Raw genomic sequence first — 15862 nt, 5'->3', positions numbered from 1 at the left:
CCATCTGCTGTGTATTGAATGAGACAGAGCTCATAGCAGCTCACCTCATTTGTAAGGCGCATCAAGCAGTTTGTGTGTACCTTGCAGTGCACAAATATTCAAACAAGCTCCCCCTACTAACCTAGTAAGACATATAAGACTGGATGCTCTCATGAGGTCTGACTTTTGACTTTTTTCCTGGGGAAAAGAAAGAAGCGAATTAATTTTTATATATATAACAACATTTAAGGTTGCACAGTTAAGCAGGTTAACCCCATCTCCATCAGGCTCCAATCCAGCAAAGCATTTCAGCATGTGCATAATCTCAATCATGTGATTAGTTCCACTGAAATCAATGAGACTATACGTACACTAAAGGTTAAATTCTTGCTGAAGTGCTTTGCAGGACTAAGGCCTCACTATAGGTCACAAGATGTGACTTACAATGTTGTATGAAACAATTGTATGATATTCTATAGTACATTTGCATTTCCTAACATTAATGTGCTTAATCATTCAACTTTAACAACCTTTTAACATCATTTTAATAGTACAGAAATTAATTTGAGGAGAAATATTTTAAGGCAATTAAAAAAGTTCATTGAAATGCATATATAAATGGAGACTGTGTTTCCTGAGTTTATGCAATTGAAAAGAATTTTATTATAATAATTATTGGTGGCCTTCTTCTAAGGGAGAAATTAAATATCTGACCTTGTGTAGCTCTAAATTCTGAATTTCATTTAAATGTTGAAAATTGTAGATTGCTGTTGGGAGTACCCAGTTAGATCCCAGTCCTGCAAGTGATGCCCCCAACGGTGGACCCATCCCTGCATGGGGAGTTTCTTCTTGCAGAGTCACTTGCAGGATTGGGCATTCAATTACCTGAGCTGTCGTTTGCCTGCTGTATAGGGAGGGGAGACGGGGGAGGAAGATATGCATGCGGAGTGCGTACGGATCGTGCCGGGCAGTAATTTGTTTTTGTACGGTCGCGTGCGGAGTACGCGTGATTTGTGCGTGTCCCTGTCGCTCGTGTGCGCGTGACAGACAGAGCTCTGCTCTGCCATGGATACAAAGCAGCCGGAGTCCCGCCCCCACCCCCCATTGTGAAAACTCGTCCCCCACCTGAGCCCGGGCAGCTACTGCGCGGCGCTCCGGGAGGCGGCTCCGCCAGGGGGCGCCCGGGGCCGGGCTGTCACTGCGGGCCAGTGGCCCGGCTGCTCCCCCTGCAGGCGAGCGGGGCAGGGGCAGGGGCAGGCTCCGCCGGGCAAGGCGCTGGTTAGGCCCGCGGCAGCAGCGGGAGGAGCCCGGGCGGTGTCCGGGGACAGGCGATGTGGGAGAGCCGGGCTTTTAGTCACAGCTCCGTGCAGGCCAATCACCGCCGCCATGGCGCGGGTGCTGATCGTGGGCGCCGGGCCCACCGGCAGCCTGTGCGCTGCGCTGCTGCGGAGAGAGCTGCCGCAGCGCCCGCTGCGCATCGTGCTGTGGGACAAAGCCCGGGGAGCCGGTGAGGCCCTGCCGCGGGCAGAGCGGCCTGTGCTGGGACTTACAACATCCCCCGCCCCAGCCCATGCACGGGGACAGCGGAGCACGGGCGGCAGGGGTCAGCCCCGGGCATGGGCGCACAACAAGCACCGGGTCTGGGGGAGGGGATGGCACCCCGGCTGGGAGCCAGGCACGGCCCGGCTGTTTGCATGCCGTATGGGGGCGTGGGCAGTGCCCCATGGAGACACTGCACAGCGCAGCCTTCCGGACGTGGTGGGGAGCAAAGCTGCAGCAGGGCCTGACAACAGGAGCGGATAGAGGGACTCTCCTCCCCGGGCTAGTGAGCGGGGCTGGGGCGCCAGCATGTGCCCGAGCGAGAGCGAACAGCTGTGCAGGAAGAAGGCCAGCCAAGGGCTGCGGTGGCTTCGCCTGGGGGACTCGAGAACCGGGGCGCTGACCGCCCCCGGGCGCCAGAACCAGACAGACAAACCTCCCGCTGGAAAGTCATTTTTGCAACCCCCACATGTTAGGCGCTGACTTTGTCCGGGGACGGTATATGGGGGAAGAGCCTGGCCGTCTTTTAGTCACAGTTCCGTGTTCCCAGGAGGAAGAATGACTACAAGCAGGAGTCCGCATAACCCTCGCTGTACTGCGGATCTGGGCGCACAGTACATAACGCTTAGACCCGCCTATGCCGAAAAGCATCAAAGGTGAGAAAGTAACTGAAAAGCTGATGTAGTTGTAAAAGGATTAGGAAAAGTAACAGGGGAGCAGCTGCAGAGCAAGCTTCCAGAAGAGGTTAGGCTAATTCAGAGTATCATAGGGTTGGAAGGGACCTTAGGAGGTCATCTAGTCCAACCCCCTGCTCAAAGCAGGACCAATGCTGAGACAGATTTTTACCCCAGTTCCCTAAATGGCCCCCTCAAGGATTGAACTCATAACCCTGGATTTAGCAGGGGAATGCTCAAACCACTGAGCTATCCCTCCTCCCTACAGGTTGTCTGATTTTAGCGCACCCTGCAAAACCTCTAACAAGATTTAGAGGTGAAAGGGGAAAACCACACACAAATGTCTATCCCAAAACAGAGCTGACTACCAGGCAGGGCGAAGAACAGAAGTCTCAAAGTCTACTAGGAACCTGCCATGCAGACCTAATGTACCTGGGAAGTACTTAGATATTACAGTGATAGATGCTGTGGAAAACTAAGGCAGATAGAGGCTGGGTCCAGTTGGAAAGGTGGATTTCCACCTTCATTGATTTCCAGTGGCATGAAACTTTTTATTTCTTGACTTATGGAACTGTGAAATATCAGACTTTAAAGATATGATGCCTTTACAGCTTAAAAAAAAAGTTTTCATTGGGCCAGGGTGAGATTTTGGAGAGGGGAAGGAAACATGCAATAACTTTTTTAAAATAGGGGTGACTGTTTGAAGCTGCTCATTGGTTTGGAATATTACAATAAATGCTTAGGAGCTGGGTTAGTGGGATGACAATGTACTGATAGATAATTGATGATAAACTATACAGGACCTCTTTTGTAAATACCAGAGGAAGCAAAGTTGCACCTGTTAGAAGATACTCAAAGCCCAGCTCTGACGTTATCTAGAGCTTTCACAAGAAAATAAAAGTGGTCAGTCAGTTAAATACTTCTAGCTCCAGACACCATTTATCTTCCTGCCATAGTAAGTCAGAATTTCCAGCTAATGTGAAACTTTCCAACAGGATTGCAGTGGGGAGAGCTAGGTGGTTATATTGTCTTTCCCTTGTAAGAGACCAATCCTTATGGTGTAATGAAAAAGTAAACATAAAGGTCATTTTTATTTGTGTAATTATTAGGAATACATTAATACTAAACATATATAGTTCAGCTTTAAACTCCAGTTGAGTATGTTATAGAAGATAAGAGTTATATAATTTGTGTGTTATACCAGTCTTTAATTGCTATGGTTAACAATTAATGCTGCTGTTACTGTTCTTGCAGATAGTTAGCATGTATATTTTGTTGTTTTTTTTAGCTTCTACGAGGAACTTTTGGCCCATGGTGTGTTGAAGCCGTTGACTGCCCCTGTCGAAGGAATGGTGATGGAAGAAGGATCTCACAATTTTGTGACATCTCAGGGAATCTCTTCAATTGTCAAGCATTATTTAACAGAGTCAGGTACTCTTTAGACATCTTTTGCAATTAACAACTCTCTGATAATGATCCTTCCTTTGATCAACAAAAAGTGACCCAGGCTCCCACCCACCTTTTGAAACTGTCACTTGAAAGCTATATACTGTCACTCAGGCTCAATATACCTTCTAGAAAAGGGTCTGAATGCAGTGACACCGCACTGCTCCCATGCCCTTTGGCCAAGGAAGCTTGGTAGTTGAGTGTAGGATTTGTTCATGTGAGACCTCGCATGATGTATTGGAGAGCATGCCTCATGGAGTTCCTGGAGTCCATCTCTATCTGTTTAGCTTAACTAAGTGAAGATTAAAGGGTGACTTGATCAGTCTACAAGGACCTACAGAGGAAACAAGTATTTGACAATGGGTTCTTTATAACAAGAGCCAGCAGCTGGAAGTTGAAGCTAGACAAATTCAGATGGGAAACAAAAGTAGTGAAGGTAACTAACCATTGGAACAGTGTCCAAGGTTTTGGTGGATTCTCTTAACACTGGCAATTTTGAAAAATTGGATGTTTTTCTAAAAGATATGGTTTAGTTCAAACAGGGCTTATTTGGAGGGAGTTCTGTGGCTTGAGTTATGCAGACTAGATTATCACAGTTGTCCCTTCTGGCCTTAGAATCTATAAATCTGTCATGGCACAGTAGCATTTTGAATGGATATGGCTTGATACAGTCTGTTTGAAGCTGAAAAAAACTAGATTCTTTTTCATAAAAAATGTTTCATGCTGACATCTTGAAGATGTTTAAATGGGTATGTAAACAGTGTGGGACTCACCCCTGCAGCGCCTCCTGTTGGTGTCCTGGGAATTAGCTTTTTCCAGCTCCAGGGCACCGATGTCCTGCTGCCGCTGGCCCCCATGTCCCTCCCAGGGTGCTCCTTGTCTCTCAGGTGCTGCCCCCTGGCAATACCCCCACTTCCCCATTTCAGGGTCTCCTCACCCAGGGAAACCCCCAACCCTCTATCCCCACCTTGCCTCAGTCTGGGCTACTGCCAGTCATCACCAACCCCCAGCTCCCTGGGGCAGACTGCAGTGTAAAAGCCACTCATCATAGGCAAGGGGGTTTGGACCTGCTGCCTTCTTGTGCCTCCCAGTACCTCTGTGGGCCTAGGACCAGGCCCTGCAGCCTGGGGAGTTGGCAGCCTGGAGCTCCCTTGCTCCTCTGGCCTTTCCCCAGCCCTGCCTCACTGCACTACCCTTTCTGCAGGCAACCAAGCCCTGCTCTCTCCCAGTCGGAGGGGGAAAGGGGACATTTCTCCTGGGCTTCTGGGTCACAGCCTTTTTATATAGGCCAGCTGTGACCTGATTGGAGCATGGCCCAGCTGCTTTAAGCCCTTCCGGGCAGGAGTGGGGGGGACCACCCCACCATAGGGTAACATGTCTAATTTGCAAAAATGTAAAAACCAAGGCCCTAGTCTTGTAAGCATTTGCACACAAGTAACTTCAGCTGAGTGAGCAATCCTGTTAATTTCAATGGGACTGCTGGCATGTGTACATTTATGCATATGTTTAGGTGTTTGCAGGATCAGAGGCCAATGTTATGGTAAAGCAGAGAGTGCAGATATATATAGTCCAGATCCTTTAGGATAATGATAATTTTGCCATTTAAGTCCGTGCGAGTAGGATCATACCTTGAGTGAATAGAGGTTTGGGGGTAATTTGAGTCACATAAATCTTGAGTAACTGCATCTGACCAGAATTTGCAATTTTTAAACTAATATCTAGTATTGGTTTAAACAATGTTTATTTGATGATCTGGGAATCTATCAACTGGCTGGGAAGCATGGTGCTGAAAAGAAAGATTTATTAACCGTTATGAACAGTTTCACAACAACATGTACCTGTGATATAAAGCCATACTATATTTAGAGTTATTTACAAAAGACTAAGGAGCAGATAACCAAGTTGGTGTAAACTGTCATAGCAGCAGTGCTGTTTTTCTTTTAAAAGCAGTGGAATTTGAGTGTTTTGTTACAGTATTTAGTGTTTGTTGTACCTCTTCATGCTGAGGTAGTTGTTAATATTAACACTTGTGTTTTTTCAGCTGTTGATGTTGCAAGTCTGTTATTATTGTGATTATAATTCATTCAGTTTGTATGCCCCAGTCCTGCTAACCATTAGGCATGTATTTTAATCACGTGAGTAGTTCCACTGATGGAAATGGGACAGATTAGGGTCTTAAAGTTAAGCACATGCTTAACTGTTTGCAGGATCAGGACCTTCGTTTTGATTACTAACGGAAGTTATTCTGATATTATGCATGTTCTCTACTGTCTGATACAGAATTGTATGTATTAAACCATTCTTTTTTTAAGCAGGTGCAGATGTCCTCTATGAACACCATGTAACACAGATCTACCTCAGAGGGGGGAAATGGGAGGTCTGCAAGAAAACAGGATCACCAGAACAGTTTGACATAGTTGTTCTCACAATACCTGTTCCACAGATTCTTCAACTTCAAGGTGACATTGTGAACAGTAAGTCTTCCTTCAATAAGTATTTAAATGCAGAATAATAATTTATAGTATACTATAGCAAAGAACCTCTGAGTTTGTGACCAGTTCTCATTTGCAGAAAGGAGGAAATATTTTGTGGATGCTGTAAATCAAGTAGGTGTGCATTGTCCAATAACCATCAGATTATGTTTTATACAGGCAATATCTTAACTGAAATCCAATTTTCAGAAGAGAAAATCTCATTTTTCCAAAAAAAACGGAATTCTGATCTGTAATTTTTATATTCATAGTAAAAACTGGGCTAGATCTGTAGTAACTAGATGTTTTTGTTTGGCCCAGGGAAAAGGGGAGATTATTAGATCCCAAAATATAAATAGTCCCTCAGCAGTCCCCCAAGTGGCTGTTTACTGGCTTACTGTCTCCTTCAATGCCTCTGGTTACAGGAGTAAATGAGCAGGTCTTCTAACTGAGAAGCTTGTTGGGGAGAGCAATTAATACAATTTTAGTAACATCTGCAGTTTCAGGAAAAATTTATGCTGCAATTAAACAACTGCAGATGGCCCATGTTAGCTGACTCAGGCTAGGGCTATAGGGCGGTCTCATTTCAGGACAGACATTCAGGCTTTGGGATCCTCCAAGCCCAAGTTAACTGACACCGGCTAGCCACGGATGTTTAATTGCAGTGCAGACATACCTTCAGAGACTTGAAATCACAACCAATGGTGACCTATTGATTGACCAGGACTAGCCACTGAGGGCATATTGCCTAAATATTGTAAGTCCTCAGTTGACTCCCTGATCACTATTGTATGCTGATCTTTAATACACATAGATGACTGGGACCAGGCGACCTTAGAGACTGCCTCTCCTTTCACCGCCTACAGAACAGTGAATATCAGAGACATAATCCACCTGTCTCCAGGGTGAAACAGTAGGAGCAAAGGGTGCAGCTACTGTTAGGCTGTGGAATAGAGCAGGGCAGAAATTTTTGGCAAATAATAAATTTCCTGAAGAAGAAAAAAAATGCATTTTTCGATGCACTGAAACCTTTTGCTGGTTTCATGTGTTGAATTCAATGAATAGCTTTGGCTCAAAAGAAAACAAGACTGTCAGAAATGTTTAAACAGATCATTTAAAAAAATGCATTTCTAAATGAGAAAAGTCAAATCAATTCAACATTTTCAAAACCCCAAAAACCTATTTCAGTAAGTGAACAGAACAAAAAAAGGTCAGTTTAGGTTTGAAGCCAACAACTATTTTTCGGTTTGGCCACCAAACTGAAATAAATCAACTGTTTGCTCAGCTCTACTGTGGAATATCCTGTCAGAGAATATTAGCATGAGCTCTAGTCTGACTGTTTTCAAAGTCCTATATAAAGCTTCTCCACAATAACAGAAGCTAATGAACAAAGAGGAGAGGAAGATAAGGAGAGAGTGAAGAACAAAATCTCAAGTATAAGCACCATGTCTGGGATAACAAAAGCAGAGTCCATGTCTGATGACTGGAGGCAAAGGAAAAGATTTTCATTCCAATCTAATTTCAAGTGCCATTCCTTTGCTATGAGACAAATAGTGCCTTAGTGACTGTGGAAGAGTCTACTCACCATAAGAGTGTCCCTCATAGCCAGGTGGCATAGAAGCCTCGTCTTTGGTACCTTCTGCCAACAGCCACTCCAATACTGTAACAGCGTGCCTCTTCCTTTGACTTGGCACTCCAGATAGGTCACTTTTAATCCTACCCCTTCTAGAGTAAAGGAAGTCCAACACACCAATAGTCTGGCTGCATTGAATCAGAACTTTAGCACAACTTTGGGATTTGTGGGCCTTACAGCCCTTGGCTCTAGCAACTTCACACCATTCCATAGGGTGTGTCATTACAGAACTCAGGCCCACCCTGTACTCTGGGTTCCAGCTCAGGGATCCTGTATGATGCAAATAAGGTCTGTTTGCTCAGATCCTCTGCTATATCTCTGGTCTGCTTTTTACTAGTCCTATCATTTTAATCTCTTCTTCAGATCCCCCCAGATGGGAACCAAACTAGTTATAATGATCAAAAGGTCCAAGGGGGGTAGCTACCCCAAAGAGGCATTGATCTTAGCCAGGCCTTCCTTCACAAGCCTAACTCAAGAACTGCATTCCCTCTGCTAGTCACATTTTACTGAGCTGAGCCTTTCCTCTTTATCGTCTCTCTCCAGGCTTGATGCCTTACACAGGTGTAATGGGGTGGGGCTGATTGGGCTCACAGGCTCTCGTTATTAACCCTTTTTGGTCAGTGTGGGGTCTATGTACCCCTCAGTGCCCTTCTCTGCCATTCATGACTTTATATACTTTCTCATAATTCCTTTTACCATACATAATTCCCTTTTACCATACTAAATAATGCCAATCTCTTTAACTCTCCTTATTTGGAAGAAATCACTTTCTATTGTCACCATAAACAACATCATACTTGTAATAATGTTTGTAGCCCACATATAGACCTCTTGTTTTATTAAATACAGTTGTTTTGTTTGAATATTTAGGTTTGAATGTTGTTGTTTTTTAATACAAAGGTATACTGATGGTAGTTAAAACAACAACAAAAAACCTAAGACTAATCACTAACCTAGCCCTGGACTTTAGTTTACTGAAAAGAGTACAGTGATATTTTAATAATTTGGAGTGGATCAGTGAGAGGAAGAAGGACTTTGTCTATATAATAATATCACTAGTAATAGAGAAATACAGTAAAGTGACTCTTTGACTAGAGAGAAAGAAAAGGTGAGATATCAAAAATTTGGAGTAAATTGATTGGGAGGCCAGAATTCCCAAGAGAATGCTCCAAGTCATGGCATTTTCTGCGTAATTAAGAAGAAAGAGTAGTGGAAAGTGTGTGTGAAGATTGTCAATCATCTGTAGTGGATGAACTGATATATGGCCAAAAACAGTTCTGCTGTCAAACTGCTGGCTGTATTTGGAAACAGTGTTCTCACAATAAGTCAAGTTATTTTTTTTTAACTGAAGGAATATCTCAGGTGGAGTGAAATAAAGGGGAGCAGAAAGGGGGTGTAAGATAAATATGAACAGCGCTAGTATATATTTATCAGGACTGGGCATGCAATCCAATACTGGTTTAACATTGGGTTTGAAGAGTGCTGGGTGATGAACCAGGGTTCATGGGCATTAAGTAGCAGTTAAGCAATGACTGCCATCTACTGGTTATAGTTGAAATGGTTTTACAAAGTAAATTGTGTTGGTATTCAATTTTACATGGACAGAATATCTGGTTAAAGAATATAAAAATAAAGAATCAAAGTCCATTTTCTGTACTAACACACAAGTCGTTTATGTAGGCTCGTCCAACTGGATAGGACACTAGACTCATGTCTCTTAGTTGGATGAGTTGTAAATGTCCAATTCACAGTCTGAGTACAAGTGAATGTGTGTTTGGGGTGGATTCAACAATATGTTTAATGACCTCAGCATGACCTTGGTTTTCTCTCTAATCAGCAGAAGGAGGCACTTTGTACTTGTTCTTGCAGCGATTAGTTGAGCCAAACCAATGTCAGGGCAGCTATGGCTGCACCAAATCTGCCTGAGTAGCTGAAGAAAAGTAAAATCTAGCACCGTCAACTGAGGCTGGTTTGCTCTTGCAGTGCTTTTACTGCAGCAGAAATAAATGTGCAGCTGTAGGTGTCCTTGAGAGAGGCAGAAGTGAATGGAGGCCCACCTCACTCAAGGTTAGCAGTCTCTTTTGAGGCCACCGTCTGGTTCACCAGCTATGACAATTAGTTCAATTGCGGTGGTATATGTGGCGGCATTGTGCTGAATTACCCATTTTTCCCTGCACAATTGTGCGAATGAGGTGGGGTTTTTTGTTTTTGTTTTTTGGGATGGGATGGGGTAGCGAGAGACATTATTTTGTCTTTGTCATCAAAGTATAATATCTGTTTATGTTTAAAAAAAAAGAGAAAAAAATCTGAAAAAACAAATATCAGTGCTCATAAAGCATATCAGATAGACACCATAGGACACTGAAGAGCCCTATTTATGTATAAAGCCATGCACCTCAACCCTATTTTGAAAGGATTACCATCTCTAGGTTTGGAGAGTGTTTCACTAACCAGGAACCACAATTTTGTCAGGTCTTGATAAGGGGAATCTGCTTTGCCTTAGCAGACCATTTCACTTGCTCCTAAAATATTGAGACTTCTGTCTGGCTGAGCTTCAGGTGATTTTTTGTTGTTCTCATCATTGGTCTCTAAAGCCAGGACTACATTAGAATGTCGTCTGGCACAGCAAGATGTAGGGTATGACAAGGTGTGATCCCTGACCGACATAGCTGTGGTGGAAGAAGCCTACAGTACAGCTTCACCAGTACAGCTTCAGCTGTGCCTTTATGGGTATAACTTGTTTCACTTGTGGGGAGTGGTTTTACTATACTGGAACAAAACAGCTTTGCCAGAATAGCTGTGTCCATTGTAGGAGTGCTGTTCTGGTATTCTACTGCACTCCAATTCTAATGCACTCCTAGTGTAGACATGGCTTAATCCTCGTTATCTTTGCAGGATTAACATTATCTGAGGGAACTTTGTAAGGGGTTTCCTTGCTCCTTTTTAGAGCTCTGTGTTGACTTACAAGTTAAACTTGTTTCATTGCCCACTTAACCCAGTTTTTAGCCAATAGGTAATTCCTCATTAATAGCTAATTTAAACCAACATTGCTCATTTCTTATCTCATGTATTCTCCTAGGACTTGTAACATTCATATTCTTCATTGTTCTACTGTTAATCTTTCTAGTGTTTTGTATACAGATGGGGGAAGAGAATGTATAGGGATGCTGAATTTAAGGGAGATTTTCAAAGGCACAAATGGGAGGTAGATTCTCAACTCCCATTGACTTACAGTGGGAGTTGGGCATCTAAGAGCACTTTGTGCCTTTGACAATAAACCCCTCAATCAGTTGTGTGACTGGAAGTTCCATTTGGATTTTAAGTTATGGGTGTATCTGGTGACTCCATGGTCAAGGTTTTGTTGTATTTAAAACAGGACTAAAATCCCTATGCCACATTTCTCTGAGCTTAGTCTCTGCATTTGGTACAATAATTCTTAATAGTACAAGTGAATTTTCCAATATGTTTTTTTTTTCAACAATTGATATTTATTATTTCTAGTAATGTAGTGCCTAGGAGCTCTGGTCCAGGATCAGTAACCCATTGTGCTAAGTGATGTACAAACAGAACAAAAGACAGTTGCTTCCCCAAAGACATTGCAGTCTAGGTATCTGTTATTAGAACTGAGATTGCATGTTTTGCGTGGAGTGGGGGCATGTGTGTGTGTCAGCAGTGGTTGTGGAAGAGGTAACAGAGGAAGTGAAATCATAGTTGTGAATTGCAAGAGAAGAGCTTAGATGTACCTAGTGTGTTGCTAAGATATTTAGGGCTATGCTGGTGGTTTATGTACCCAAGTATTAACTGGTTTCAGTGAAGCTTTTTCTTTTAGTGGATTTAAGTTGTATAATTGTGTAAGTGCGAGGCAGGATGTTTTGAAGAAAAGGAATGGTTTAGAACTAAGGCTTGAGATGCCCTTAGTTTAATTGCTTACATCTCAGGACTTTGATACACCACAAGTCAGAAACTGAAGCAAAGATACAAAGAGAAGGCTCAGTGGCATTATAACATTGTTACCATGATAAATATAGAACTACTTAAAGAAGAAATGTGTGATAACTGCAATGAGGGAAGGAGAGGTGTGGCATTAAAGGGAGATAAGTCACCTGTCCTCAAATCCACAGAGAGCCCTAATCATGCTGTTAGCTCCCACATTCAGCAATACATTCCTTTGCCTTCTGATGTATCATCATCCATCTTTTGACAAACTCTTAATTAAATTAAAATATATATGGCTCTAGACTGACTGCCCAGCTGCTGGCCTTTCACCAGGTGCTGTGTTCTCCCTCTCTGCTGTCACTCTGGCCTAAAGATCCTCAGTTAGGTCCTCCCTGCAGTGCTAGCAATGGTTTTCCTTTCTTGGCCAGAATTTTGTTCTGAAAACCTTTGCTCACAAACAGTGAGTCTCTAGCACTGCTGCAAGAATTCCTATCCATACCAACTGTGTAAATTATACTAGACCCAGCTGTTTAAACATGTTTGTGGCCATCACCCTACTGAATGGCTTTTGGTAAGATATTGTTTGTACAAACCTGTAGGTGAGGATTGTGAAACGAAAGGGGTGCTAGAGACCTTGGAGGTTTAGATCCGTTAGTGTGTGCTAGTGTTTACATCAAAAGTTAAGAAGCTATTAAAGTGTTCATTGATCTTGAAAGCAGCAAATTGCTAATCAGATGTATCAGACAAGTCATTCCTTTCAGCACTAATCTGACTTGTTCCTTCTGTCTCCTTTAATATGGAAATTTTGTTCTTACTGTACTTTTTCCCTAATTTAGAATAGCTAACTGCCTGAATATTGTACTTTAATTCCTTATTCCATATTATTTATGACTGAAAACCACTAAACATATAACGTATCTTTTTAAAAACAGATTAACTGGAAAATTTGACCCAACATTTTCAGAGTTGTTTCTCTGAGGCTCCAGCATCTATGTTTAGGTACCTGAATAAAAGTGACCAGATTTTATTCAACATGACTAACACATGCTAATCCCAGTAACTGTGTTAGGGTTTGTGGGCACTCAGGACTTCTGTTAATTAGGCAGCCTTCAATTAAGTGCCTAAATATCAATTAAGAAACCTAACTTTAGGCTTGGAAATGTTGACCTGTTTCCTTAGAGATAATTTTGGAGTTTAATATGCAAGTTTGACAGATTAATAAAATCAGGCTTATCAATTAGAAGAGGGCCAGAGACTTCTCTTTTATGGACTGACCCATTTGTTTATTTCCCCTCTCGCCTCAGTGGAAGTGAGGTGTCTGTCAGCCGGCCAGTTTGAAGCTCTTTGTTTTAAAACAATGTACATTTTCTTACCAAACTTTCAGACTAAAACAATAGACTATACAACAGTGAGAGACATTTGAGAAAAAAAGTTGAAAACCTTTACCCAAGCAAATTGATCTGAAAAACTTGAATCTCAACAAAGTGAACTAACAAACCACACTAAAGAGCTGTAAGACCTCTATTACACTGGGACATATTCTGTCTTTCTGGCCGCTGCACTCTCAATTGATATTTAATAACAATTCCAGAGATAGACTAAAGTGAGACTTTAGACCCCTTCGTGTGCATTGGGGCACGGGGAGGAGGGCGCAAAGGAAGGAGATGGCCATAAATTAGCTGCTTCTTGGCTTCCATTCCAGAACTGTTATTTGTGATGGTTGGTGTTATGGCTGGCTGCTCCAGAGTTGCTCCTCTTTTGGGGCCTGCTTCAAAGGTCATTCTAGACAATTGGCACTATTTCCATTTAGCTGTGTCCTTTGGGTGAGACATTTTGTCATCTTTTCTTCCTTGAAGAGTCCAGAAGAACAGGGTATGGAAGGGTATGTAACTGAACTTCTATACTTGTTTTGTTGTAGTAGCTGAGGAAAAAGGAATCATCAACACTAATGGATCCCATAAGATGTTGATCTCTATTACATTTTTAATAGTGTGAATGGAAAAGCAGTTCTTATGTAACCAATTATACTGATTTCTCTTGAAATTATCCTTCAGTGTCTTTGCTTTAGCTGGTATTCACAAATAAATTCTATGAATACAGTATTTCCTTTCAGCTAGAGTGGAGTTACCAAAAAAGTGAATAAAAATAGACTCATATTTTTCTCATTGAAAAGCCTTTGGCAGTTGAAGGGTTAGAAGCTTTCTGAACCTGGAAGGATTCTGAATTCAGTACTGGAATTGTCTTGTGGCACATTAGGAAATTGTTTAGTTTGTTGCAACATCTTTAAAAGAACAGTAGATGGCAGTGGTTAAATAATATTTGTAACAGCTAAATCTGTAGGCCTAAACAATTTCAAGGAGGTTTGTGCATAGATATTAACTGTAGCCTGTGGTTGTATTTGGGCTTTGTATCTTTCGTTAGCAATTCCTGAAATTCTGCAGAATAGCATAAGGAAAATAATTGGCACCTTTCTTATTTTACAAGGTCTCTCATAAGTGCAGAAAAATAAAAATAAAAATCAACAGGAATTGTAAATTAAAGGATTCAGCTCTACAAAACATACATTATGTAATGAATATTTTAGAGATGCTTAACATCTCGAATCTCTATTGAAATCAATATTTTTTGAAGAATTATAGGTATGAATATACATTTGAGTGAGATTATCAAGCAACTACTCATTTTTTGTATTTACAGGTTTGATAAGCTTTTGCCTTTCAAGTCTGTTTTAGAGAATAAGCAATTTTTACATTGTAAATCTGAAACATTTAGTAAATGATTAATGCAACAAATTTGGATAAGTTTCATTTGTTAAAATATTAAAGGAGTCATTTTGCTTCAAGTCAGAAGTTACACTTTTGAATTGAGTAATCTATTAATAGAATTTTTATTTTTATTTCCCCTTACATACTGATTTTTCACATGCTATATGAATATAATTAGTATAATTAAGCAAGGAGACATGGCAATATAAATCATAAGAGCAAAGGTCATGTCTTTTCACCAGTCCCCAAGTCTTTGTCTAACATTATTGCATATATTTTTATAGAAAGATAGAATGTTTATATTTGATCATATTCCAGGAAGGCACAGCAGGGCTTGTCCAAATTTAAATTAAGAATCAGGTTCACTCATATTACATAATATGACTGAAAAGTGTACTGTAGGCAGGGACAATACTGCAGTTTCAGCTGGTTGTCAAGTGCTAAGTGTTATGATATAATACCGTATGGCTTATTGTTTGTGCTTTTTTAAAACTACATGCAAACATTTAACGGTTATTAGCTTTAATGTGACAAATTGTTGATATCAATATGGCATTTTCAAAACATGAAGTGCAAATGAATATTTTAGATAGATGCATTCTAATAATAAATATTTGATGTTTTGAGAATAAACCACTTGAACTGATGTCACCAGAACCACTCGTAGACTCTAATAGGGGTGACAAACATTCAGAGAGGGCCAAATTCTAATTATAAGTGTGGCTGGTAGGCCAGGGTATAAATATAGATATCTCTCAATTCAGAGCAAGACCCCTAGTGATGTCAAAGGGAATTTTGCACAAAGATCAGAGTTAACAGAATGTGGCTCCTTGTCTTTGTGTGTGTCACCTTTTTTCTTCCCTCTGCATTTCCTTTGCTGTAGCAACTTCTAATTTCCACCCTCTTCTATTTGCTAAGATGGTCAGCAGTGAAGTACTTAATGCTGATATTTAAATGAACTTTAAAACTGACATGCTGATTAGGTTAATAGGAGGCAATGGTGTTCATAACTCAGTCATTGTTTCAGGCTCTCTGGGAGGGGTTTACCTTTGTTTCATGTTTGATTTTCTTCACCACCGTGAGAGCTAGGAAGTTACTGCTTGTTATTTAATAACTTAAATTCTGAACATTTGGAACATAATCATACAGGACACATACATACATACAACAAGTAGGATATATTTGGCTGGCAAACTGTGTTTGACCCTTCTGGATCTTTTTTTTCCTATGTCTGCTTACCTAGTATGCTTATTTTGGGCCTGCTCCTATAGCTATTAATTAAGCATGTGAGAAGTCCTGTCAAAGTCATATGAGTAGTCACATTTGACTTCAATGGGACTTTTCATATGAGTAAGGGCTAGAAGATCAAGCCAGCTGTGTGAGTGTATGTGTATACAAAATATCAGGAGAATAAAATAG

At 41.4% G+C, this 15862-nt stretch overlaps 1 protein-coding gene across 3 annotated transcripts in view; it reads left to right on the top strand.

Moving 5' to 3' along the window:
- Nucleotides 1-1251: 1251 nt before the first annotated feature.
- The window catches only part of RNLS (renalase, FAD dependent amine oxidase), a 123051-nt gene continuing 108440 nt past the window's right edge, over nucleotides 1252-15862 (top strand). Inside the window, exons 1-4 of one of the 3 annotated variants that reach the window (XM_050959636.1) lie at nucleotides 1252-1486; nucleotides 2069-2174; nucleotides 3481-3623; nucleotides 5951-6112. In XM_050959636.1, coding sequence (XP_050815593.1) covers nucleotides 1366-1486; nucleotides 2069-2174; nucleotides 3481-3623; nucleotides 5951-6112 — 532 coding nt within the window. In that variant the 5' untranslated portion in view covers nucleotides 1252-1365. The remainder of the gene's footprint in view (nucleotides 1487-2068; nucleotides 2175-3480; nucleotides 3624-5950; nucleotides 6113-15862) is intronic. The other 2 variants (XM_050959634.1, XM_050959635.1) reach the window with 2 other exon arrangements.

Source organism: Gopherus flavomarginatus, chromosome 6 (assembly GCF_025201925.1).
Source record: "Gopherus flavomarginatus isolate rGopFla2 chromosome 6, rGopFla2.mat.asm, whole genome shotgun sequence".
In the NCBI taxonomy this organism is placed as follows: Eukaryota; Metazoa; Chordata; order Testudines; family Testudinidae; genus Gopherus; species Gopherus flavomarginatus.
This window is presented reverse-complemented; position numbering and strand designations above follow the sequence as displayed.